Source organism: Anabrus simplex, chromosome 5 (assembly GCF_040414725.1).
Source record: "Anabrus simplex isolate iqAnaSimp1 chromosome 5, ASM4041472v1, whole genome shotgun sequence".
Classification (NCBI taxonomy): domain Eukaryota; kingdom Metazoa; phylum Arthropoda; class Insecta; order Orthoptera; family Tettigoniidae; genus Anabrus; species Anabrus simplex.
The window spans coordinates 306,665,800-306,691,727 of NC_090269.1; the positions used below are offsets into that span (position 1 = coordinate 306,665,800).

At 40.0% G+C, this 25,928-nt stretch overlaps 1 protein-coding gene across 4 annotated transcripts in view; it reads right to left on the reverse strand.

The window, feature by feature from the left end:
- LOC136874023 (proton-coupled amino acid transporter-like protein pathetic) overlaps positions 1–25,928 on the reverse strand; it is a 435,495-nt gene that overhangs the window by 36,845 nt on the left and 372,722 nt on the right. For all 4 annotated transcript variants that reach the window (XM_067147500.2, XM_067147502.2, XM_067147505.2 and 1 more), the window contains 2 exons: positions 24,607–24,714; positions 19,835–19,985 (listed from right to left, as the gene is read on the reverse strand). In XM_067147500.2, the coding sequence (XP_067003601.2) occupies positions 19,835–19,985; positions 24,607–24,714 (259 nt within the window). The remainder of the gene's footprint in view (positions 1–19,834; positions 19,986–24,606; positions 24,715–25,928) is intronic.

A 25,928-nucleotide genomic window follows, 5' to 3' on the forward strand; every position in this document is an offset into this window, starting at 1 on the left:
TCAGCTTAGAACTTAGGAGGGTAAGATTCTGTCATTTCTTTCTTAATCTGTTTACCCTCCAGGGTTGGTTTTTCCCCACCCACTTCTCATTCTTCTACTACCACTTTTCCCACACATTTTTTGTGTGGTCGCGGGTGCGAACTGAGTCGCACATGTGAATTTGGCCCTGTTTTACGGACTGATATCCTTCTTGACACCAACCCTATGTGGTGGGATGAATAATAATTCCCACTATAAAATAATTAAACCTCAAGCTCTCTACGCGTCTGAGACACTTACCCTCGAACATAACACACTGAAAAGGTAAATAGAAGTGAAGGATCGTACAACAATGAGAAAATTCCTAGGCCCATCAACCAAAGATGGAGTGCAGTATCCAAGGCCTAGTGCAGAAATGTATAAACACATTTCCAAACTCACAGACGCAATATGCATGCGAAGAATCCAATTCATGGGGCACTTAGAAATAATGGGCTCAAACAGACTAACTCACAAAATCCACACATTTTTAAAGAACAAGTCTACCCGGCCGAATTGGTACAAGGAGAGAGAAAAGAACTGGGATCACCAAATATGCACGGCCGAAATGAAATCAGGAAGATCACTCACACGCGGGGTTTCGTGGAAGAACAGAGGAAGACTCAGCAGTGGGCCTACATACGGTGAAGGCAACGAAAACACCCTAAATCTTTGCTTATGAAGGAATATTGGGCGAAAAGAAAGGCTATAAAATGTTGATTCCGCGTGGTCCTAGGTGACACATTCACGAAGAAGAAGAAAAGGAGAAGAAGAAAAAGAAGCCAGAGTGAGTTGGTCATAGGGTTCGAGAGTCTAGATGTCATCTCGCACTCGGGAGATGGCGAGCAAGTATTGATTGGTTTCACGTTTTCACACCGGCTAAATTTCACACCTTAATTAACATCATGGTCCCTTACTTCCCAATTCTTGTCCTTTTTCATCCCTTCGTCGCTATAAGACCTATCTGTGTCGGTGCGACGTAAAGCCTATTGTAAAAAAATATTGTTACTTACACTGAGGTTAGTTTGTTGATGGTTGTGTCTCGTGATTTCAATATGTAACTAGTCTTTTGGTAGCAGTGATGAGTTATTAAAAAAATACAGTAGGGTGGCGATATTAGCTTTTTAGTGTACAGCCTTACGTACCGAGTACTATACACTGATACTGTTAGCCACGCGGCACAGTGACCGAGCTCGATAGCTGCAATCGCTTAAGAGCGGCCAATATCCAGCATTCGGGAGATAGTGGGTTCGAACCCCATTTTCGGCAGCCCTGAAGATGGTTTTCCGTGGTTTCACATTTTCACACCAGGGCTGTACCTTAATTAAGACCACTGCCGCTTCCTTCCCACTCTTAGCCCTTTCCTATCCCATAGTCACCATAAGACCTATCTGTGTCAGTGCGACGTAAAGCAACTTGTAAAAAAAAAAAAAAAGAAAAAAAAAGAAAAAAAAAAGAAAGGCGACACAGTGATTTTAATACTCAAAATGGAGGCACTATCACGTCAGCCGATCCCGTCATAACGAGATTAGACTTTTGTTCCCAGGTACGTTGTCTAGAAATTATTTCGATTTTAAAACTTTTACGTTTTTTTCACACCCACCGGCCCAAGAACAGCTGCGAAACTATAGACAAATTATGTGTCGAAAGAAAGCACGGAATGCTGAAAGAGGTAACAAACGATACAGTAAAATTCAAAGACCCAGTCAAAGAACTTGCTACTGGGCAAACTCTTAATAATAATAATAATAATAATAATAATAATAATAATAATAATAATAATAATAATAATAATAATAATAATAATAATAATAATAATAATAATAATAATAATACATGAATGTGTCTTTTACTGCAATCCATGAAACTCCAGGTGGAGTTGGTGGTGATTGTTGCTCTAAAAGGGAAGTAAATAAATAAATAAATAAATAAATAAATAAATAAATAAATAAGTGATCTTCATTTAGGTCTGTCGCCCAGGTGGTAGATTTCCTATCAATTGTTCGCCTTTTCTTAAACGTGTTAAAATTCTTGGAAATTTATGGAACATTCCCCTTGACAAATTATTCCAGTCCCTTACTCATCATCCTATAAATGAATATTTCCCTAATTTGCCCTCTTGAATTCCAGTTTCATCTCTCCACTGGCAACTCGGAACATACCACTTAGTCGAGCATCTCGTCTCCTTACTCCCAAGTCTTCCCAGCCCAAAGTTTGTAACGATTTTGTGGCACTATTTCTTAGTCGGAAATCACCCACAGAAAATCGTGCTGATTTTCTTCGGATCTCTTACAGTTCTCGTATTAAGTAGTTCTACCGTGGGTCGTAAGGCAACGCGATAATTAGCCTTTCTTAACTTTCATCATAGGGGAGGGAGAGAAAGCCCTAAGCATTTCGAAGAATGAATTATTACTTCGTCTTGTTCTTACCTTTGTTATGATATTACCGCACAATAAAGGGGAGGTGTAGTGCATCGTATTACAAATACTCCACTCTTCCAGCATCGCTTTCTTAAGTACTATGGAGGTGACGCCCAATTATTAAAATATTGCTCTATGTACTCAAGGTTGAACATGAATAATGTCCCCATACCCCTCCCCTCATTGTGAAAGTAGCGCTGTTCACCGTCTAGGAAGGGAACGGAATGATTATCAACCTGCATTAAAAGCCGTGGTTCGTGATTTAGAAAAGAAGGAAATATTTTCTTTCAAATAATAATGTTCATTTCAAAAATGCTTTTTCCAAAAGGCCAAATTTCAAAAAACGTAATTATTTAGCCGTGGAAAATAATTCAGGTCAGAAAGCAAGAGTGTTTCCATACTAAGAAACAGGAGGGTAATGTATGTATGTACTAGCAAAATTACCTGTTCTTCACACGAGTCTGTACTGCCTGTCACAACACAGAGAAAGCCACGGCAAGTGACCTGTCAACGCTAAACATTTATTTACAGTAGCCCTTGACCCGCTAATTATTAATCTATTCGGAAGATAGTGGGTTCGAACCCCACTGTCGGCAGCCCTGAAGATGGTTTTCCGTGGTTTCCCATTTTCACACCAAGCAAATGCCGGGGCTGTACCCATGGGCGCCCGCAGGATCTTTTCCAGGGGGGGGGGGCACATTAACAATTTTCTTGAATATAAAAACCAATATAACGTCAGCAACATTAAATTGTTTACAGAAACTTCCAGTTATAACATATGCTAGATGACTGTCAGTAATTTCTGTTTATGAAATAATCTGGTATGATATTAAACAGTTGAACATCAACATCTTTAGAATTCCAGGGGGGGCAAGTGCCCCCCCTTGTCCCCCCTTGCGGGCGCCCATGGCTGTACCTTAATTATGGCCACGGACGCTTCCTTCCTACTCCTAGCCCTTTCCTGTCCCATCGACGCCATATGACCTAACTGTGTCGGTGGGACGTAAAGCGACTTGAAAAAAAAAAGAACCTAATCATTAATCACCACTCATTTGCATTTATGACCGTCGCCCAGGTGACAGAATCCATATTAGTTGTTTACGTATCCTTTTCTTACATCATTTGAAAGAAGACTGAAATCTATTGAACACCCCCCCCCCCCCCCTGGTAAATTGATCCAATCCCTAATTCTTTCTCCTAAAAACGAATATTCGTCCCAATTTGTCTTCTTGAATTCCAACGTTATTTTGATATTATTATCGTCTACTAATGCCATTCCGTGCTATATCTCCGCTCAGAACTCGGAACATAACGCTTAGCCGATCTGTTCGTCTCCTTACACTGAAGTTTCCCCAGCCCACACGTTGAAACATTGCTCTTTCGTCGGAAATCACCCAGAAGGGTCCTTTCCAGTACTCGAATCAAATAATCCTGGACACAATCCACGATCTTTACACAATAATGTCAAAATTCCAGTCGAATGCGAGCTCTTTTGCCCAATGTCATGGTCTCAGTAGCGTACAATGCAGCGTTATATGGGGTACCGAAATCAGGGTGAAATATGGGTGCATTGATCAAGGCAGGAGATATGCGAGAAAGTAGAACCAATTTTAAGTGTATAACAAGTTTGGTGAGACATTTGATGAGGGTGGATGACAACAGGTTAACAAATAAGATATGGAATGCGACATGCTTAACGAGAAATAACTGAATGAAGGGGCTTAGGGAGGATTGGCAGGCTATTGGTATAATAGTTAAATATCCACTAACGACTGTACAGATCTGTTTGCAAAAAGCTCGCCGAAAGTCAGAAAAGAACCGATATTAAAAGGTCCAAATCACAGAACCGGAGAGAAATAGGAATGAAAGGATGAAAAGTTATTGGAAAGAACGAAGACGAACTGAACAAATCACTCGAGATTATAAGGGTCGAAACGAATTTCAAAATTCATTGAAAGTAAGCAATTATATATGCGTGTGCATATTCCACGTAAACATACTCGTCCCACAATTTAAGTAGAGCTCAAGAAAAATTTTCTTTTAAAATAATGCTCAATTGTTTACCTTCCAAAAGTCCAAATCTCATAAAATTGAAAAATAACTCAGGTTAGAAATGATTTTAAAAATTATGAAGCCGTGACCTAGACCTTAACCAGTGGGCAGTGGCAGTGGACTCGCTGGTCTAGTTACCGTGACCATGAGACGGCACGTCAAACATCCGCCAGAAGTTTGTTGCCACACTCAAGGCCTCCATCGGGAAATGCAGTAAATGCGAAGATGAAGTGATAAGCATGGGCCACTGAATATGGTGACCGCACAACGTGACGAAACAAAATGTGCTTTCATGATTTATGAGCCTTGAAAACACGCATATTTTTCTCGTTTGCTAATTATTTCGGCGACGATAAGACAAGAAAGGGCTAGAACTTAGGAGGAAGTGACCGCGGCCTTAATTAAGGTACACCGAGCTCGATAGCTGCAGTCGCTTAAGTGCGGCCAGTATCCAGTATTCGGGAGATAGTAGGTTCGAACCCCACTGTCGGCAGCCCTGAAAATGGTTTTCCGTGGTTTTCCATTTTCACACCAGGCAAATGCTGGGGCTGTACCTTAATCAAGGCCACGGCCGCTTCCTTCCCACTCCTAGCCCTTTCCTGTCCCATCGTCGCCGTAAGACCTATCTGTGTCGGTGCGACGTAAAACAACTAGCAAAAATTAAGGTACAGTCCGAGTATTTGACTTGTGTGAAAATGAGAAACAACCAAGAGCCATCTTTAGGGCTGCTGATCGTATGGTTCGAATACACCACTTACAGCTTCACGGCCCACACTAACTCGATGTAGTTTTGGTGTGCTCTGCTAGCGTTCAAATATTCATAAGCTTACTGTCTTCGACTGCTTCATAATTTTCTTCACTGTAAGTGAAGCATAAAAGTATCGCATAATGGAAAGGATATACAGCAAACTCCCGATTATCCGGGTGTGGATTATCCGGTTTGCGGGTTATCCGTGCATCCTCGAGGTTTATTGTATTATTACGAGTTAGTTACCATAGTACTCAATAAGAGTTGTAAAAATCTGAATCACCATCTTGATCCACATGTCTAAACGTTATTTGAAATTTTACCATGTATAATTACATTATAAATTGTAATTATAATCGTAATGCTGATTAATATTGTCGTGTGGGTGTACTGAGTCCTTTGGTGCTACATCCATTGAAAGAGCTTTATAAATCAAAATAATTAGTTTATTTTTCTCACAACATTTTGAATACGTGTGAACCACGCGCTTGAAATTCGAGCGCGCTCTGGACTGCAAGTGTGCTGGCGGCATGCTTTGTTCGAAAACTAAACAATATACTGTATAGCAGTTCTTTGTCGGTGTTCTTTGATAGCAGTCATGGCTACGTAGCGAAAGAAAATGCTTTACACTTTATAACAAGAGCTTGAATTAATTGAAAAGTTCGAGAAAAGAAATTAGCGAATGATTGGAAAGTGATGGATCTCTTTTATATTATGTTATGTTATGTTATGCTGTGTTATGTTGTGTTGTGTTGTGTTGTGTTATGTTATGTTGTGTTGTGTTGTGTTGTGTTGTGTTGATGTTGTGTTATCTTATGTTATGTTATGTTATGTTATGTTATGTTATGTTATGTTATGTTATGTTATGTTATGTTATGTTATGTTATGTTATGTTATGTTATGTTATGTTATGTTATGTTATGTTATGTTATGTTATGTTTAATTATAGTGATATTGTTTCACCGGGACATTCGTATTTGTATACGAAGTAACTTAAATGAATCTCAAAATCAAAAGACTATATCTGATTATTTTTCGCCAAACGACAAAAACTGACGTTTTGTATACTTTTTGTACTGGACCTCAAATATTTTACCAACAATAGATGTTGCAAGTAATTTTTATACTGACGCCCTGCATTGATAAAAGTGGTTATAGAATGTGTTAATTGTCTGACATTATTGCATTTTCAAACAGTATTGTATGTTCTGTATTATTAAAACTTCTGTTGTGCATTAAAATGCCCAAAATTGTATTATCCGTGTTTTCAGTTATCCGTGCGAATTTGTCTGGTGATTAGTCTGGAAAATCAAGAATTAGCTGTAGGTGAATATATTTAGGGAAAATCAACGGGAATCTCAGACTCTTGTAAATTTAAAAAGATAAGAAGAAGAAGAAGAAGAAGAAACGAATATCAAACCAAGTCGTAATATACAGCGTTAAGCAAAAACTGAAGAAACTAATAGAGGGGGTGAGTGGTGTACAACGTTCGTATAGGAATATTTACAGGAATAATAATAATAATAATAATAATAATAATAATAATAATAATAATAATAATAATAATAATAATAATCCTCTGTGGTGTAGTGGTTAGCGTGATTAGCTGCCACCCCCGGAGGTCCGGGTTCGATTCCCGGCTCTGCCACGAAAATTTGAAAAGTGGTACAAGGGCTGGAACGGGGTCCACTCAGCCTCGGGTAGAGGTGGGTTCGATTCCCACCTCAGCCATCCTGGAAATGGTTTTCCGCGGTTTCCCACTTCTCCTCCAGGCGAATGCCGGGATGGTACCTAACTTAAGGCCACGGCCGCTTCCTTCCCTCTTCCTTGTCTATCCCTTCCAATCTTCCCATCCCTCCACAAGGCCCCTGTTCAGCATAGCAGGTGAGGCCGCCTGGACGAGGTACTGGTCATTCTCCCCAGTTGTATCCCCCGACCAAGAGTCTGAAGCTCCAGGACACTGCCCTTGAGGCGGTAGAGGTGGGATCCCTCGCTGAGTCCGAGGGAAAAGCCGAACCTGGAGGGTAAACAGATGAATAATAATAATAATAATAATAATAATAATAATAATAATAATAATAATAATAATAATAATAATAATAATAATAATAATAATAATAATAATAATAATAATAATGGATTTACGTCCCATTAACTACTTTTACGGTTTTCGGAGACGTCGAGGTGCTGGAATTAAGTCCCACAGGATTTCTTTTACGTGCTAGTAAATCTACCGACATGAGGATGACGTATTTGAGCACCTTCAAATACCACCGTACTGAGCCAGGATCGAACCTGCCAAATTGGGGAACTTATACGATAGTCTAGGACATAACTCCGGTCAGGATAAAACTGGGAGTGTCAGAAATGATATACTGGACAACTCTATTAGCTGGAGTCGATATTTTGTACATTTTTGGCTCAGTTTTACGGCTGGATGATTTCCTGACGCCAACCTGTGTGAAGAAATGTTCTCATTATTGCGTGTTTCTGTCGTGGTTTGTAGTGTGATGCGTTATATGTAAATGAATATGTGTATTAAGACGAATTCCCTTCCGAACTGGAGAAATTAAACAGACAAAGTTTAAATGCCCGATCCAGCTCAGCACGTTTCGCCAAAAGCGAACAAGTCTAACTGTTAAATGTACCTTATGACTGTTATGAGCTTTAGAAACAAACTGCACGTTGTCTGATATATGGCGTATGGCTTTTAGTGCTGGGAGAGTCCGAGGACATGTTCGGCTCGCCAGATGCAGGTCTTTTGATTTGACACGCGTAGGCAACCTGCGGGTAGTGATGTGGATGAAATGATGATGAAGACGACACATACACCCAGCCCTGGAGCCGGCAAAATTAACCATTAATGGTTAAAATTCCCGACCGGACCGGGAGTCGAACCCAGGAATCCTATGACCAAATGCCAGCACGCTAACCATATAGCCATGGAGCCGGAGGTTGCCTGATGAGGCATACAGGATATAAAAATAACTACGTAAAAAGAACCGGTTTGGGAATTCCAACAAGTTTCTCTTGATCCGAGTTATTACAAGCAAGGCACAAGTACATATAACATATGAACTTGGTTTTACTCTCTTTTTTAAAAAAATTGCATTAGAACGTAGATTCCTGACCTTGTACGTTGTGTGCAACTGCGAGCTCACTTATTTACTGCCAGTCCAAGTGAAAAACGACAAGCAAGCTTACAGTTTGCACATAGTATTGAAATTGTGGTCTCATAGTCATGGAGCCTCCAATCTACGTAAAATCTCAATCACACGTACGGAAAATGTCATGTACAAATTCCCGTGTATATTGACGTAGATCGAACCGCGGGCAACTTGGTGACAGGCTTAAAAATGTTATTTGGTTATCAAGTCCCACCCAGTCCATTTCAACAAGTATCAGATTGATGGTTAAAGATTGTTACTGATTTTTCATCTCACTAACTACTTTTATGATTTTCGCAGACGCCCAAGTTACGGAAATGTTGTCCCAGGTGACACGAGACAAAGGTGTTTCATTAACTTCGAATACCACTGGAGTGAGCTGAAATCGAACTCGCCAATTTGGGCTCAGAATGTTATAAAAAATATTTTCGATTCGCAGTGGTCAGCTTCACTAGCGAGACCAAACGGGACATGACACGATAAAATATTGATCTATAAATAAATAAATAAATAAATAAATAAATAAATAAATAAATAAATAAATAAATAAATAAATAAACGTGCACCTTCTATGGTCCGTTAAATTATTTAGATATTCTTCCGGGTTGAACCGCGTTGTTGTTTTACGTACGTTACGTACAGTTTGCCGACGATTCGAATACATTGAAGTATTCCTTTTCAAAGCGACCGAGCGACCCTATTCGATTCAAGGCCCCAGAAGGCCACAATCAACTACGAAGGAGGTCCTAACCTAATCTAACGCAAGTTTTCATCCCTTCCCTGAAGGAAGAGGCGGCCGATTTAGGGGGTAGCGTGAAAGTGGTCGCTGTGCCTCGCCTTAAGTAGCCTCCTCTGCCTCCAGCTGTCGTAAGCCGCGGTGAGGCACCTTGAAACATCTGGAACATACGTCTGACTCGGCAGTCAGCTCGGAGTAACTGGTACTGTTGCGTAACTTGAGGATTCGTCCCGTATTGTCATGCTCTGACCCGAATATTGAAAGTAGATATACAATAATTGCTGATTTCGTAGCTTACCTCTAAATTCATATGACTGGCAGGACAGCAGTCGTCTTGGCAGGTCAAGGCTCTAATAGGCTGTTGTGCCACGGGTTTGCTGTTGTAGTTGTTGTATCACTAAATAATTGAAACTTCGGAACGTGAATTTGAGTCAATATTCCATAGTGCTATAAATTATCTTACGAATGACAATTTTCCGACTGGTAAGCCATTGTAAAATATTAGTTACGAGATGCAATTTTAGCAAATGAAGAAAGAAATATAAATTTTAAAAACGTCGTTTTTACGAAGGGTAGATTACTTTCGATCAGATATTTACTCTGAAACTTTCTAAAGAAGTGTGGGAAGAACGTCAATGAAACGATTTTTTTTAATTTGAGCTGGGATATTGCTCTTCAGTCTTCTATTTCATTTTAGATTTTAAAGAAGCCAAGAATATCTTCAGGGTTGGAGCAAGAATTTGCCAAGAGATCAAACTGGAAAGATGAGAGGAGACTGGTAAAAAAGAAATACTAGTAATATCAGACTCGTCTAAGGCGTTACTTTTCTAGCTGTTTCAATAATAATAATAATAATAATAATAATAATAATAATAATAATAATAATAATAATAATAATAATAATAATACTTGCTTTACGTCCCAGTAACCATTTCTATGGTTTTCGGAGATGCAGAGGTGCCGGAATTTAGTCCCGCAGGAGTTAATTTGCGTGCCAGTAAATATATCTACACGAGGCTGATGTATTTAAGCACCTTCAAATACCACCGGACTGAACCAGGATCGAACCTGCCAAGAGGGGTCAAAAGGTCAGCGCCTCAACCGTCTGAGCCACTCTGCCCGGCCTAGCTGTTTTTAAAGTCAAATTAGCACAGGCAATTTTTCGGCGATGCTCGTACACGAAAGGGATAAGATTAGGAAGGTACTACGCTAATCTTAAGCTGCAACCGTGGCATTTGCCAGTTATGAAAATGTGAATTTATGGAAACGCATATCTAGGGGTTTCAGCAATGAGAATCGAACCCGCTGTCTCCCAGTTACAAGCTTACAGCTACACGACTCGCAGTACATAAACAATTTGCTCGGTTCATGTGTACTCGAATAGGTCAGCTCGCCTGAAGTGATAATAATAATAATAATAATAATAATAATAATAATAATAATAATAATAATAATAATAATAATAATAATAATAATAATAATAATTTACTTCTCGAAATGGACGACAAGACGTGCTATGAATTTGTTTGTATTAATTTAATATCGACAGGGATCGAATCCGCGATCATAGCCGTAAAGAGCTAACAGGCTAGCCAATCAGCCACTGCCCGCTAATGGAGGAGCGAGAGGAAATTATTTATTCTATTGCCCTTCAGGAAACTACAGTAACAGGATAAGACGTAAAATGAGCTGCTATTTCGTGGTCGATTCTTTCAGTAAATTATTACTTATTAAGTTCTTTAGAAATGGGTACGAGTTTTAATCCATGGATATGCTTTCGCTTCTGAAGCAATCCATGTCCTCTTAACCGTGAAGACCAGGAGGACCCCGCATTTTGGCTGCTTAGAGAACTGCTCATACAGTTGTGTTGGGCGGGTAGCATGCATATAACCTACAGGTGCTACAATTCGAAATCGATGCACTATCGAACATTCTACAGCAGCGTTATAAAAAAACGGTGACTGGTGGCCATCAATCTCGGTTCCACAAGTCTGTGTCCACTTATCGAAGATCCTTTCACCCGTTGTGATTCTTATTATTATTATTTCATTACAGTTTGCTTGAATATAATCAAATACTAGGTTTGGCCCATTGTCCTATGACAGCAATTACTGAATAAGAATCCTTACAAGAGAGTAAAATTTAACATTCGGATATGGCCAATGCGGTCGGCAACATAACTGTGCCTGCTATTTTGCTGCCTCCTGAACCTGCCGTTGTTGCGTTATCTGCCCTGAACTTTCTCGCTTGTACTCTAAGATTTCTGGTGGCATTTGCGTTTGCCATAACTGTTCTGCAGCACTTATGATATATGCATCTAACAAATCTCGGCCTCAAAAAATTAAAATACTCTTCTTGAATATGGAAACCAGTGGTGGTGGTGGTGGTGGTGGTGGTGGTGGTGGTGGTGGTGGTAGTAGTTGTGGTTGTTTTACGGGCCATAACGAGTTGACATCTCTCTCGTAAACAATAACTAATCGTTACTTCGTAATTTGGGAGTTCGCACCTTGGTACTGAAATGGATCCGGTTAGACGTATTACCCGCATACCCATTCGTTACAATTTTATGTTTTTATATTTACAAAATAATTTATGATAATGTGGGCGATGAATAAAGACCAATCATTTTGAAATCTAGCCAGCTACAATCTAGGAGTAGCGTGTCTACTTCTCATCCGGAAGCCCCGGATTCGATTCTCATCCAGGCCAGGGATATGAGGGCTTGTTTGAGGTCCACTCTGCCTACGTGATCATAATTGAGGAGGTATTGACGGTGGGATAGCGGCGCCGGTCTACACAGCCAAGAATAACAGCCGAGAGGATTCGTCGTGCTGATCACATGACACCTCGTATTTTGCAGGCCTTCGGGATGAGCAGCGGTTGCTTGGTAGACCACTGCCCTTCCAGGCTCTTCTACCGTGGAGTTTGGTTTGATTATTTTGGATTGTTCATACTAATTCAACAAGTGGCAGAGTTAAGTTTGTTCTAAAATAAATGGCTATGATATAAATGACACGTAAATACCAATATAAAATTGATTTTTCATTTTCTTCTCGCATATCAACCAGTCTGAAATGGAGGAATATCCTGATGTGGAGTAGGTATGCACCCCCTACCCATATAAATTAGTTTTAATAATTTTTTTTTTTGCTAGGGGCTTTTCGTCGCACCGACACAGATAGGTCTTGTGGCGACGATGGGATAGGAAAGGCCTAGGAGTTGGAAGGAAGCGGCCGTGGCCTTAATTAAGGTACAGCCCCAGCATTTGCCTGGTGTGAAAATGGGAAACCACGGAAAACCATCTTCAGGGCTGCCGATAGTGGGATTCGAACCTACTATCTCCCGGATGCAAGCTCACAGCCACGCGCCTCTACGCGCACGGCCAACTCGCCCGGTAGTTTTAATAATTATTGCAGTTTAGTCAGAGACTAGACCAGTCCGACTCGTTGGTTGAACGGTCAGCGTACTACCTTTTGGTTCTGAGGGTCCCGGGTTCGATCCTCCTCTTCATATTCAGACAACGCACTACACTACCAACAACCACAGAAACATGTAATAGTGATTACATCCCTTCATACAGGGTTACCGTCAGGAAGGGCATCCGGACATAAATCAGGGCCAAATCCACATGTGCGGCGGAGATCGCACCCGCAACCCCACAGGTGTGAGAAAAGCGGTGGGAAAAGAAGAAGTCAGAGACTAGGACAAGGCCCTGGGTTCGTTTTCCTTTTAGTTTAAGGATTTAATTCTGGACTGAGGAGCAGAACTGGTTTCATTTGATACGAGATTTCCTCAAGTCCTTAGTTACTGGAAGAAAGCGCACAGTGAGAAGATGATGCTACTAACTTAGAATACATAGAAGAACACTGGTTGCCATCGTTACAATGGTGTCGGGAAAGCGATGACGTTAATTCCAGACAGACCCCCAACCCTAAAGCATGTTCATTTATCCTCTTCAGTCCCGAGCCTGTTGATGCATTCGATGTGTTATATTTTGCTCAAATAATTTAAAAAAGTTCACCATAGAAAATTAGTGTTTTTCACTAAGGTGTTTTATTTGTGTAGCATATATGCTACATCAGGACTCAGAGTTGACTTTCCTACCATTATTACTTTTTTCCTTAAATAATTTTGTTTTATTGTAAGTAGACAAAACTACATGTAGAGCATATGCTACATACGGACTGAGGAAGTTAAAACATGGCCTACAGTTAAACCTGGGGGTCAGCCTTAGATATTTTTATTAACAAAACACAACAGCCCAATAATTAAATATCCGAAAAAGAGGACGAATCTGTTGAAAAGTTGTGTTGAATATTTCTAAACACACTGTAAATACACGAAATTTATTTTACAAATACGCATATATTTTTAAAGTAACACTGAGGACAAATGTGACCTTCACTTTAGACTTTTAGAAAAGCTCTCTATATATGCATGAAAAACACAAGGATATTAACTATCTCTGGGAACAGAGGGGCACGTTCAGCAAGAGAAGAGAGGTGGAGTGGTGAAGCAATCTCGCAGCGTGAAAGGGAATCAAACTGCTCACCGAGAGTGCATGCAGGAAATTTATAATGCGATTCAACTGTTACTACTAGTAACGGATAATCGGGTATTCGGGTTTTCGGATATCCGTACCGGTTGTAACAGGTACTCCTGTTTTGTAATATCCATACCGGATGTAACGGGCACCCACGTATCACCATTAGCCCTAGTCTGTAGTAGAATTTACTTGTAATTAATCGGTATTAGGGTAGGGAAGTTTTAGCTGTTGCCTGTGTCGTCCTGTTGTCATACCTTTCAATTGTGACTCTAGGATATACAGTACATTAACTGAAAGTCGAAGAGGAATAGTATCACTGTTAAGAGAGACCACCAGTTGCTTGTGTTTATCTGCAGAAGATCATTACATAATGGTTTATTGACTAATAAATCTTAAAATGAAGGTTTTCTTCGTCACAAGAAAGTGAAACTGTGAAGCCTTGCTTACATAGCGAATTGTCAAGTATGATTTTATACTGAATGAAATACGAGGAAATATACGCCCCGGACTGGATCCAATATATTCAGTAATATAGAATATCACAATAAATACGCATATTATGAAACATAAATTCGCACCTTGATGGACGTGGCTGTCAGCTGAACCAGGTATTTACACCAGTCTTGCATTACAGCTTACACATTATTTTTTTTTTTTCGTATGGCAGAAGGATACAAGTTTACAAGCAGTGATAAAATAACAATATTTAAAACTAAATGCATATTTGAGTAGTCTTAACACATACAGAATGAGACTTATATCACACGATGCAGTAGTATCAGAGTTAAATGTCTGACATGCTTAACCATTTCACAGTTTTATCAGTAGCCTCATGGATGTCCTGCATTGTTGTGTTGAACTTCCGGAGCGGGCAATACATAGCGATATGTTGGAAGGTCTGGGGCTCGTCCGCACAATCACATGTTACACTGAGTCAACTGGAATGATACACATACCGTTCCGTGTGTATGTTCCCTCCTCAGCGAGCTGCAGTCGGCAAAGGACGACGTAGATTCTTCTATTTCACCAAGCTCAATTTGGCTCAGGCTGTGTCGGCAATAGATGAATGAGAGGATCTGAGCGATGCAAACACCAGTGATAAATGTATTGTTTAATTATTATAAATACTATTAACACTTGATGAATGTTTGAATAATGCTCTTGGATAGAACAGTCGTTCCCACGATTCAAAAAGATAAGGGTTACATAGTAACAAAACGAACAGTTGTTGTTGAGACGACACGGAAAATTAACATCGGAATGGTCGCGCTCTAGACTGTTACGTGTTTATAAAACATACTCATCGTGCATCAAATTACGCTTATTCACTGAGTATATTTTTCTTTACCAGAAGATCGTGATGTGCGCCCTTAAACGTCGGTATTTATTTCCTGACTCTGCAGACTGACGCTGTAGTAAGGTCTGCACAGCGCACGCTTCATTCACAGCCCTATATATGTACACGATGATCAGTCCGAGCCACAAAGATGCACATACTATACTCGGCCTCTGTTATGTCTCAAACTATCCCACAGAAGGACTGTGTGCATTCGGGATATAGTGAGTTCGAACGCCACTGTCGGCAACCCTGAATATGGTTCCATTTTTCACACCAGGCTGTATCTTAATTAAGGCCAAAGTTGCTTTCTTCTCAATCCTAGCCCTTCGTTGCCAGTGCGACGAGAAAACAAACAATAGCACTGCTAATAAGAGAATAAGAATAAGAATAAGCATAAGAATACGCGATGGTGCGAGCTGAGCCGAGGGGAAAATTTCCTGGGCCGCTAGTCCACTGATTTAATTCATTGAAAGATTCTGTCTGTTTACACACTCCCCACCCCCGCCTCACTCACCTTTGCAAATATTTTTAATTATATCCACTGATTCTCGAATTGTGATAAACATCACGTCTCGCAGTAAACATTTTAAAATATGATTTCTGGATGAATACAAATGCTCTCAGTAATTACATGTATTAACTGAGTATTGTCCGGCTCCATGACTGAATGGTTAGCGTGCTGGCCTTTGGTCACATGGGTCCCAGGTTTGATTCCCGGCAGGGTTGGGAATTTTAACCATCATTGGTTAATTTCGCTGGGAATCGTCTTTGTCATAATTTCATCCTCATTACGACGCGCAGGTCGCTTACGGGAGTCAAATCAAAAGATCTGCACCAGGCGAGCCGAACATGTCCTCGGACACTCCCGGCAATAAAAGGCATACGCCATTTCATTTCACTGAGTATTATAAGTGAATTTCAGTCCATGGTACTAATTACTGAAATAAGTTTATGTATACCGCTTTCGATACCTTCAGTTGTCTACCAGCCAGCAAATGATAAAAATGGCAGGGGATTTTCTCTGAAAGTACGAGAGCTGTGAAGAAAGCAGTGCCAATATTGATAAAACGCAATATTTAATGAACTAATAAGTACAATTGTATTACATTCATAAACGTAGTCGCCCGCAATGTATATTACCTTTCGCGAAATTTCAGGAAGCCGTTGGGGACCGTTGGCAAGGCGTTCTCTGTAGACGACAGCGATGGAGCGCCCTACAGCGTGGAGTACAGATGACTTTGATGACTGAGACAAACCTCTACGGATAATTCGTGGACAGTCCATCGATGGTCTACGGAAACGAGACCATTCACGATGTCAATGAATGTCAATGTCAAGGAATACAACGGCCGACCTGTGCGGTGCAAATCCGCAGCCTCATTCCGACCCGCAGGAAACGCCTTGACCAGTCGTGCAACCGTCCTTTTTGGGTAATGCATTCTCGCCACAGGCTTTACGTAATGCTCGACAACATTCTGATGCAGTTTTGCCACAGGTGACCTCGGTTTTAATACACGAACGCTGATCACCTTTTGAAAACATGCTTTAGAGCGGTAAAATCGACACTCTTCACTTCAACGCCACACCGCAACAACACTCCCAACTGGATGCCCGTCAAATGCACACACACACATCGACAACAGTGCCACCTGACCGCTACCATATCCTGCGAGTGTCAGGACTAAGTTGCCACTACTTAATTTACAGTCCTCGTATATTTCTTACCTCCTCCTGCTCGGCCACTGTCAAAATAGATCTTCATTCAAAACAGGTTCGTCCATTTGAATCTGAGTAATCATTGTAATAGTCGATACTAAGCCAGGCTCAGTTGGTAGAGCGATTGCCCTCTGCACCCAATTGAGAGGGTTCGATGGCATTTGAAGATGATCAGGTTAGCCGGTCTCGTCTTGGTAGATTTACCGGTACACAAAATAGCCTCTGTGGAACAAAATTCTGACACTTCGGCGTCTTCGAAAACCGTAAAATTAGTTAGTGGGACGTAAAACCAGTAAAGTCATTACCTGAGATAATAATAATAATAATAATAATAATAATAATAATAATAATAATAATAATAATAATAATAGCGTGTGGCCTCCGGAGATGCCTGGTGCAGGTATTTTTATTTGACACCCGTAGGCGACCTGTGCGTCGTGATGAGGATGAAATGATGGTGACGGCGGCACATACATCCAGTCCCCATGCCAGGGGATTAACCAATTATGGTTTAAATTCCCGACCCTGCCGGGAATCGAACCTGGGACCCCTGTGATCAAAGGCCAGCACGCTAACCAATTAGCCATGGAGCCGGATATTACTTGAGATAAACGATCTGTACACTACTTTATGTACCTTTGCTCATTTCAAAATATACTCAAATTTTAATTCTAATTAAATATAATATAGGTCTTTTTAAATTTAGCACGCAATATTTTAGTTCAAATTTAACATCCACATTGTTCAGAAATAGGCCTAATTGTATTTTGTATTTTTACCTATACACTAATTATTCCTGTCCGACTCGTTGGCTGAATGGTCAGCGTACTGGCTTTCGGTTCAAAGGGTCCCGGGTTCGATTCCCGGCCTGGTCGGGGATTTTAATCGCTTCTGATTAATTCTTCTGGCTCGGGGACTGAGTGTTGGTGTCCGCCCCAACACTCTCCTCTTCATATTCAGATAACATACCACACTACCAACTACCACAGAAATACGCAATAGTGATTACATCCCTCTATATACCGAATAGAGGTCATGCCTCTATTCTTGCAAGGCTTCACCAGACTTGCCCTATGACAATGATGATCGGGGATCTGATGAAGCCTAGCTTTAATTTGAATTATAAATTTATAGTGGTGATACCCACAAGGGACGAGTGGGCCGCGGACGCTGGGGGCTGTACGTGGTACACAGATGGCTCGCGGACGGAGACGGGCACAGGCGCCGGGGTCTGGGGGCCTAAGACAAGGCTCTCCCTTCCTATGGGTAAATATGCTACTGTTTTCCAGGCTGAAGTATATGCAATACTAGCCTGTGCTGTAAATATATGGAATATGCCTGGACACAGAAGACATATCACTATTTGTAGTGATAGCCAGGCAGCGCTAAAAGCACTATGTGCAGTTAAAACAACATCAAAACTGGTATGGGAATGCCAAAGGATGTTAGATCAGCTGTGTGAGCTTAGCTCAGTTACCCTATTATGGGTTCCTGGGCACACAGGTGTCAGTGGAAATGAAGAAGCTGACAAACAAGCGAAACAGGGCTCAATGGGTTCCTTCATAGGACCAGAGCCCTTCCTGGGAGTGTCACTCCGAAGTGTGAGACTGGCAATATCCCAATGGATAAACCAGTCTCACCTAGATATTTGGAAGAGGTTAACCATAGCAAGACAGGCACGTGAACTTATCAAAGGGCCTAGTCAAAGCTATAAAAAGGTCCTAATGAATTTGAATAGGATCAGAATGAGAATGGTAGTTGGACTGTTAACAGGCCACAATACCTTACAGAGACACCTACACATCATGAAAATCACCCAGGATCCGATGTGTAGAAGATGCGGTAAGGAGGAAGAGACCTCCGCGCATGTGTTATGTCAGTGCGAGGCTTTCGCAAGCACTAGACATCGATTCCTGGGCTCACATTTTGTGAGTCTGGAGGACATCAGGAATGCCAAAATCCGGACACTGGTATCCTTTATAGGAGCACTAGGGCTGGACTAGGCAAACCCGTTCAAGGGGCACAAAGGGTCTTCATAGACCTACGTGTGGAGCTCTGCGAAAACAGGGCTCACCCATTTCTTATCTATATATCTATCTATCTATCTATCTATCCCTCCATATAGGGTTGGTGTCAGGAAGGGCAACCGGCTCTAAAACAGGGTCAAATCCATATGTACGACGCAGTTCGCACCCGCGACCCCATATATATGTGAAAAAGCGGTAAAAGAAGAAGACACTAATTATTCCTGTGGCTGCTCAGCCGACACATGTTTTATTCACTTGATAAAACGTAGGTTCAAAGAAGACTTTCTCTCTTGGAGATGCTTATAGCCCTTGGTTGTTGAATGAGGAAACAATAAATAAATAAATAAATAAATAAATAAATAAATAAATAAATAAATAAATAAATAAATAAATAAATAAATAAATAAATAAATAAATAAATAAATAAGTCCCGCTCTCTAGCTGAATGGTTGATGTAGTGGCCTACGATTCAGAGGGCCCCGGCTTCGACTGCGGCTGGATCGGAGATTTTTTTGTCCAGTTAATTCCTCTAGCTTGGGGCTAGGTGTTTATGTTCATCGTATATAGCCTAAATATTCTTTACACACAACACATCAAACTACAAACCACCACAGACCCAAAAGTAGTGAATATATTCCTCTACATAGGGTTGGCATCATGAAAGCCATCCGGTGGTAAAAATGCGCTAAATCAAAAAAAAAAAAAAAAAAAAGAAAGAAAAGTCGACCCCAGATAATTGGGAAAAGGCCAGGAGGAAGGAGAATAAATAAATAAATAAATAAATAAATAAATAAATAAATAAATAAATAAATAAATAAATAAATAAATAAATAAATAAATAAATTGAATGACTAATTATTGCAACATTTAATAACACATCAAGTACTGTATGTTAGAAACAACTGAAAAATGAAAAGTAAGAGCTTGGCGTCCAACAGACTCATGGCAGGCTTTAAAAATATAAAGTTGGTTTCTGCCAAATAAGTAGAGGACAATAGTTCACAAATCTCCAAGTCCAACAGAAACGTCTCAGGGTTTCTAGCGTTAATAACAGGGGTCACTTACCAGTATATGTTGACTGTGAACGCAGACCACCCCCAGGAAAAGGGTCACTAGAGGACCCACCAAGAGTCCCGCGTGCTTAAACGCATCTCCCATGGCCATCATACCGGACCCAATGTTCCCTCTGAGAAGGTGAGTCAGGGTCTCCAGGTACCTGTACAGAATACATAACTGTCTCACAAGCAAGGCCATACAGACTGCTTTAAGAAATGTGAATATCGGATGAAGGAAAGAGGATAATTTTCAGCCAACAATATTTTATTGGCACAATACGATAATATTTGATGAAATAATTAACATATAAAATTCACTCCAAATGATGAGAACATACCCCACGAATATTTCTTACTTGTTGTTGTTGTTTATGTTTTGAGTCATTAGTCCATAGAGTGGTTTGATTCAACCCTCTATGCCACCCTATCCTGTGACAATCTTTTCATTTCTACGTAACTGCTACATCCTACATCTGCTTGTCATATTCATACCTTGGTCTAACCCTACCGTTCCTACCGCCTACACTTCCATCTAAAACTAACTAAACAACACTTGGGTGTCTTAAGATGTGTCCTATCATTCTACATCTTATTCTCGTCTTATTTAGCCAAGTAGATCTCCTCTCACCAATACGATTCAGTATATCTTCATTAGTGATTCGATTTATCCACCTCACCTTCAGCATTCTTATGTAACACCGCATTTCAACAGCTTCTATTCCATTTATTTCTGTGATAGTTATCGTCCGTTTCTCTTCCACACAATGCCACGTTCTATAGGAAAGTCTACAAACACGTCTTTCTAATTCCTATATCAATGTTCGAATTGAGTAACTTTCGTATCTTAACAAAGTCCTTCCTTGTTTGTGCTAGCCTTCATTTTATGCCCTCCTTACTTCCGCCATCCCTATTTCTTACGTATTGTTCCATTTTACTTTAGTCTGTTATTGTTTCGAATATAACACTTTACAACAAGTTCCAGTACTTAATCATATCAACGTATATATATCAGCATTTTACACAAGAATATCAAGTATCTTCTCTTAAAGAAGTAAGAACATTCTCATACACAAAGGTGGAGACGAAAATGACGCTTCGAACTTTTGACCTATTACAATTTGTTGTGTCTTAAGAAAAGTCTCAGAACGTGTATTATATGCTAAGCTACGCCATTATACTGTAACGTTCAACCCTCATCAAAGAGGATTCACGTCTTCTCCTGGTACTTATATGAATATATTAGTCTTAGACTGAGTTCTGAGGAAGACGAAGCAAAATAAGGATAGTTACCTGCATTAAATGATCACCGGTACAAACAAGTGGGAGCAATGGCGGAGGGTACTCGAAATGAGGAGATAAAGGCTATGTTTGGAATGAAATCGATTGATGAATCTGTACACATAACCCGGATTTGCTGGTGGGGTCGTGTGCGGCGAGTGGAGAAGGAGAGGTAACCTAAGAGAATAATGGACTCGGTCATGGAGAGAAAGGCAAGTAGAGGGAGACTGAGACAACGATTGCTGGACTCAGTTTCTAGTTATTAAAAAGTAAGAGGTACAGAACTAAACGAGGCCAAAGAGCTTGTTGCAAATAGAGGATCGTGGCGGAGTTTAGTAAATTCACAGAGGTTTGCAAACTGAACAATGAAAGTCTATAAAGGAGATATATGTATGAAATTATTATTATTATTATTATTATTATTATTATTATTATTATTATTATTATTATTATTATTATTATTATTATTATTATTATTTTATGTTTCAGTCCAGCTCCTTAGATGAAAAGTCTCTGGTTAGATTTCTGGATGGGTTGAGGATTTTATCTGCGTGTAGTTGTTTCCCCTGATTTGGGGACTGGTTGTTTGTGTTGGTGTTAATACACTTCTTGTCATACACACACTAACCACTATCATACATACAAGCAAGACTTAATACATCCACATAGGATTGTCGTCAGGAAGAGCATCCAGTCGTAAGACTGGGCCAAATTCTCCTCAAGTGTCGACAACAATAATTTGGTTAAAATAGACCAGGAGCTTTTTATGTTTAAGTTAGGAGGGAGAATTTTCAAATTTTCAATGAGGGGAAGGGGGAGGGTATTAAAACCCATACCATCCCCTCTCCATTTAGTGAGTATTGTCTGCTTTCCACGCTCGATTCCCGGCTTATCCAAGGGCACCGGTTCTGTTCTAAGATCTTTAGTACGATCCTCATAAATATATCAGTGAAGCTCAGGGGAATGCACATGAATTATTTTCGAGGGGGGATATGTAATATTAAAATTTGACGACTTCTATGAAATAATGTTGGGTGCATATTGTGAAATTATAAACACTAAATTAAAACTTTCAAGATAACACAATTATTTAATTAAAACACATTTGTGTTCATGTTGATGATTACAATAGCAGACGTCTCCTGGGTTTTTAGGCCAGCTCGTGGATTCAATTTTCTACGGTCACATGTTTTTCTTTGTGTATAAACAAAAGAGCTAACACATTCAATCTTTCCTGTGCAGTCATATTCTTCAGACAACCTTTTAAATATTTCAGGGATGAAAAAGAACGTTCTGGAGTGGTGGTGGTTACTAGTAAGACAGCAAACACTTTCAGTACTCTAAGTATTGTTGCTGACTGTCGCAAAATGTTAAGTGCAGAAATGAACTCCGTTGGTTTAGGATGATAGCTTTTAGAAGAATAACTTATATATTTAAAAATGGAAGCATCAATACATTATTGGAGAAAACGTAGTACAAATTAAAAGCAAAACAAGGGGCTACCTAAAAATCTTCATTTACATGGTTGCCACAAAGACTCGCAAATTCTAAACTTCAAAATTTCGCGAGGGGTGATTTAGTCCATCAATCCCCTCCCTCTCTGCGTACGTCCCTGGTGAAGCTGTCTGGTAAGGAAAGGTGCGAATCGGTTTGTATGCTTAAAGTAAAATGCAGGTACAAGTAATGAACTTGCACTCGGAGTTCCCCGGCAGGCCTTACATAACACCAACCACACATGCTCCTGAATTCCTCATGAGTTCCGATTATGTATCGCGGGCTGTTCACCTTCAAATATCGTGCCAATGTCAAACAACAAAAGATAATATTATGTTCTGTGGGTGTATAGAATTCGAATGATCTCACCCGTTAGGTATTTAATTTCTACCCGGAAGGTGGGATAAGTTCTCTCTTATTATACTTGCAGACACCAGGTTGCCAAGTTTCTAGTATGGAAGACAATGTTCGCGGTGTATTTCAGGATAGAACAAAGAAAACTACAGTATGGAGGCAAAGTAACCAATGGCTGAGCTTGGTGTAATTCTGGGTACAGCTATATTAGTTTCTAGTGGAACAAGGACAATTTCAAGACGCAGAAAAGTAATTTTGGTTTAGTAAATTGTATTTTGATGAGACAAAGAGAATTCTAGAATGGGCCAAATGAATGCTTGGTGGAAATGGAATTAAAGTGAACTCTTGAAGGAATCAGAAAAACTTTGAATGGAGTAATATTAATTCTTGGTGGTAGAAGGCGTGCATTTTTTTTCTGGAGCAAGGAGAATTGTAGGATGAAACAAGTGAATTCTTGGTGGAACAAAGAAAAACTATAAGATGGGGTAAAATTAATTATTCGTGGAAGGAAGACACTTAAGGGATGAATAAAATTCTTTCTTGATGGAACAAAGAGAATTGTAGGGTGGAGTAAAGTGAATTCGTGGTGGAGTATGGAGAACTGTAGGAAGAAGCAAAATGAATGTGTGATGGAACAGAGAGAAGTAGAAGTACAGTATGGAGATATACCAATTCTGGGTGAAGCAAGCAGAATTAACGGAGTACAATTAATTATTGGTAGAAAATATTGTACTGAAAGGTGGAGTAACATTAATTCTGGGTGGAACGAGAAGAATACTAGAAAGACGTAATTTAACTACGAGGTGAACTAAAATAAATTTTTGGGTAAACCAAAATAATTATTGACGGAACAAGAATAAAGTTATATCTTGATAGAACAAGGAAACGTGAAGTATGAATCAAATTCATTCTTGGTGGAAAACAAAGAACTGTAGAAGAATGAACAGTGAATTCTTAGTAGAACAGTAAGAATTGTGGAATAGAGTCAACTGAATTCCAGGCTGGAACTAAATGAATGTTAGGATGGGGCATTTCAAATTGAATACGGAGACGAATGGAATTAACGGATGGAACAATGTCATTTCTACGTTCAAACAAAGATAATCGGAGGATAGAACCAGAAGAATTCAAGGATGGAGTAAATAGATCTCTAGGTTAGAAGAAAGAGAGTCGTTGGTTAGGAACAAAGATAATTGAAGGATGGGATAAACTGGTTTCTGAGATGAAAGACAATTTTAGTTTCGAAAAACAGTAGCCGTTTGGCAGAGAAGAATTATTTCAGGGATAGGAAAGAGGGAATTATAGGTTTTGGAAAATAATTTTATGAAATTATGCTCTATTCAAACACAGCAGATGGATATAATAATTCAAAAATCCGAGTATGAGCCTAAATGCCTGACAGTTACTTCTTAAACACTCTGTTGTGAGAGTTCCTCCAGTAGTACCACTTATTGTACTAAAAGTTTCACAGTGAATGTTAGATACATGCTTGGTATTTCCTATTCGCTTCCTGGAAGAGGGGTGGAAGTTTCATTATGAGTTATGACGCATTGCAGTGATGAGTATAAAAAAGTGAGGATGCAACTCCTTTTCAAGGCTGTAGATTATTAATTTGTCAGTTACTTTCCTACATTAAGAAGTTTAGAGAAAACTTACGACGTAGGGTGTGACACCACAGGATGGTCGGATGCGGTGAGAGCAGTCTGTGACTCATTTATTCTCATCGGATCCACAGCTACAGCCATCACCTTGGCGGAACCGTATCTGTAAGCGAGAAACACATTCATTATGGAGTTTTCTTCAGTTCAAAATATTACATGTTGAAACCCTAAACATTCATTAAAATATTCCTTTATATAGAATGTTCCAAAACACGGGGAAAAAATCGGAAGGTGTATAATACACCCCAAAACAAACACAAAATTCCTATTAACATATGCCCTATCGTCGATCATTTACCAGGTACAGATTTCCAACTTTGTACGCGTATTGGTAATAACCTTACCTGGCATATCTCACGTCGGATAGCTGTCACCATGATGCTGTATAGTTCTACCAATTTTCTCGTTAAAGAATGGTGACACAAACGCTAAGCAGACAGAAACCAGATTTATGTCTGTCTGCAGTTGCCTCTGTTGTGAACAATAGCAGATGGTATCCTTGCTTTGCCATTGACGATCCACTTGAAGTACTGCAAAAGCGCACCGGTCCTGAAGCCGGCTCGCTTGTCAGGTTTCCAGTGTTGCACAGCTGCATGCAGTTCTGTCCAGTCTCATTGCTTACTCTCAGTTGCTATATAGTTGAAAGTTAAGAGCTGATAGCGCTGTGCCTCGAGTTGGGGAAATCCTAGCACTCCGTGGACAAGGAACGTAAACACAGCCGGCTAGATAGGCTTCTAAAGCGTGCCGATCGTTAACGAAGAAATGTTATTGTTTGAGTCATCAGTCCACAGACTGGTTTGATGCAGCCCTCTATGCCACCCTATCCTGTGCTAACCTATTCATTTCTGCGTAAATGCTCCATCCTACATCTTTTCTAATCTGCTTGTCATATTTATACCTTGGTCTACCTCTACCGTTCTTAGCCCCTATACTTCCCTCAAAAACCAACTGAGCAAGTTCTGGGTGTCTTAAGACGTGTCCTATCATTCTATCTCTTCTTTTCGTCAAATTTAGCCAAATCGATCTCCTATCACCAATTCAGTTCAGTATCCCTTCATTCGTGATTCGATCTATCCATCACACCTTCAGTTTATTCTGTAACACCACATTTCAAAAGCTTCTATTCTCTTCTTTTCTGAACTAGTTATCGTCCATGTCTCGCTTCCATACAATGCCACACTGCAGACGAACGTTTTCAAAAACATTTTTCTAATTCCTATATCAATGTTTGAAGTGAGCACATAACTATTCTTGCTTGTGCTAGTCTGCATTTTGTGTCCTCCTTACTTCTGCCATCGTTAGTTATCTTACTACCCA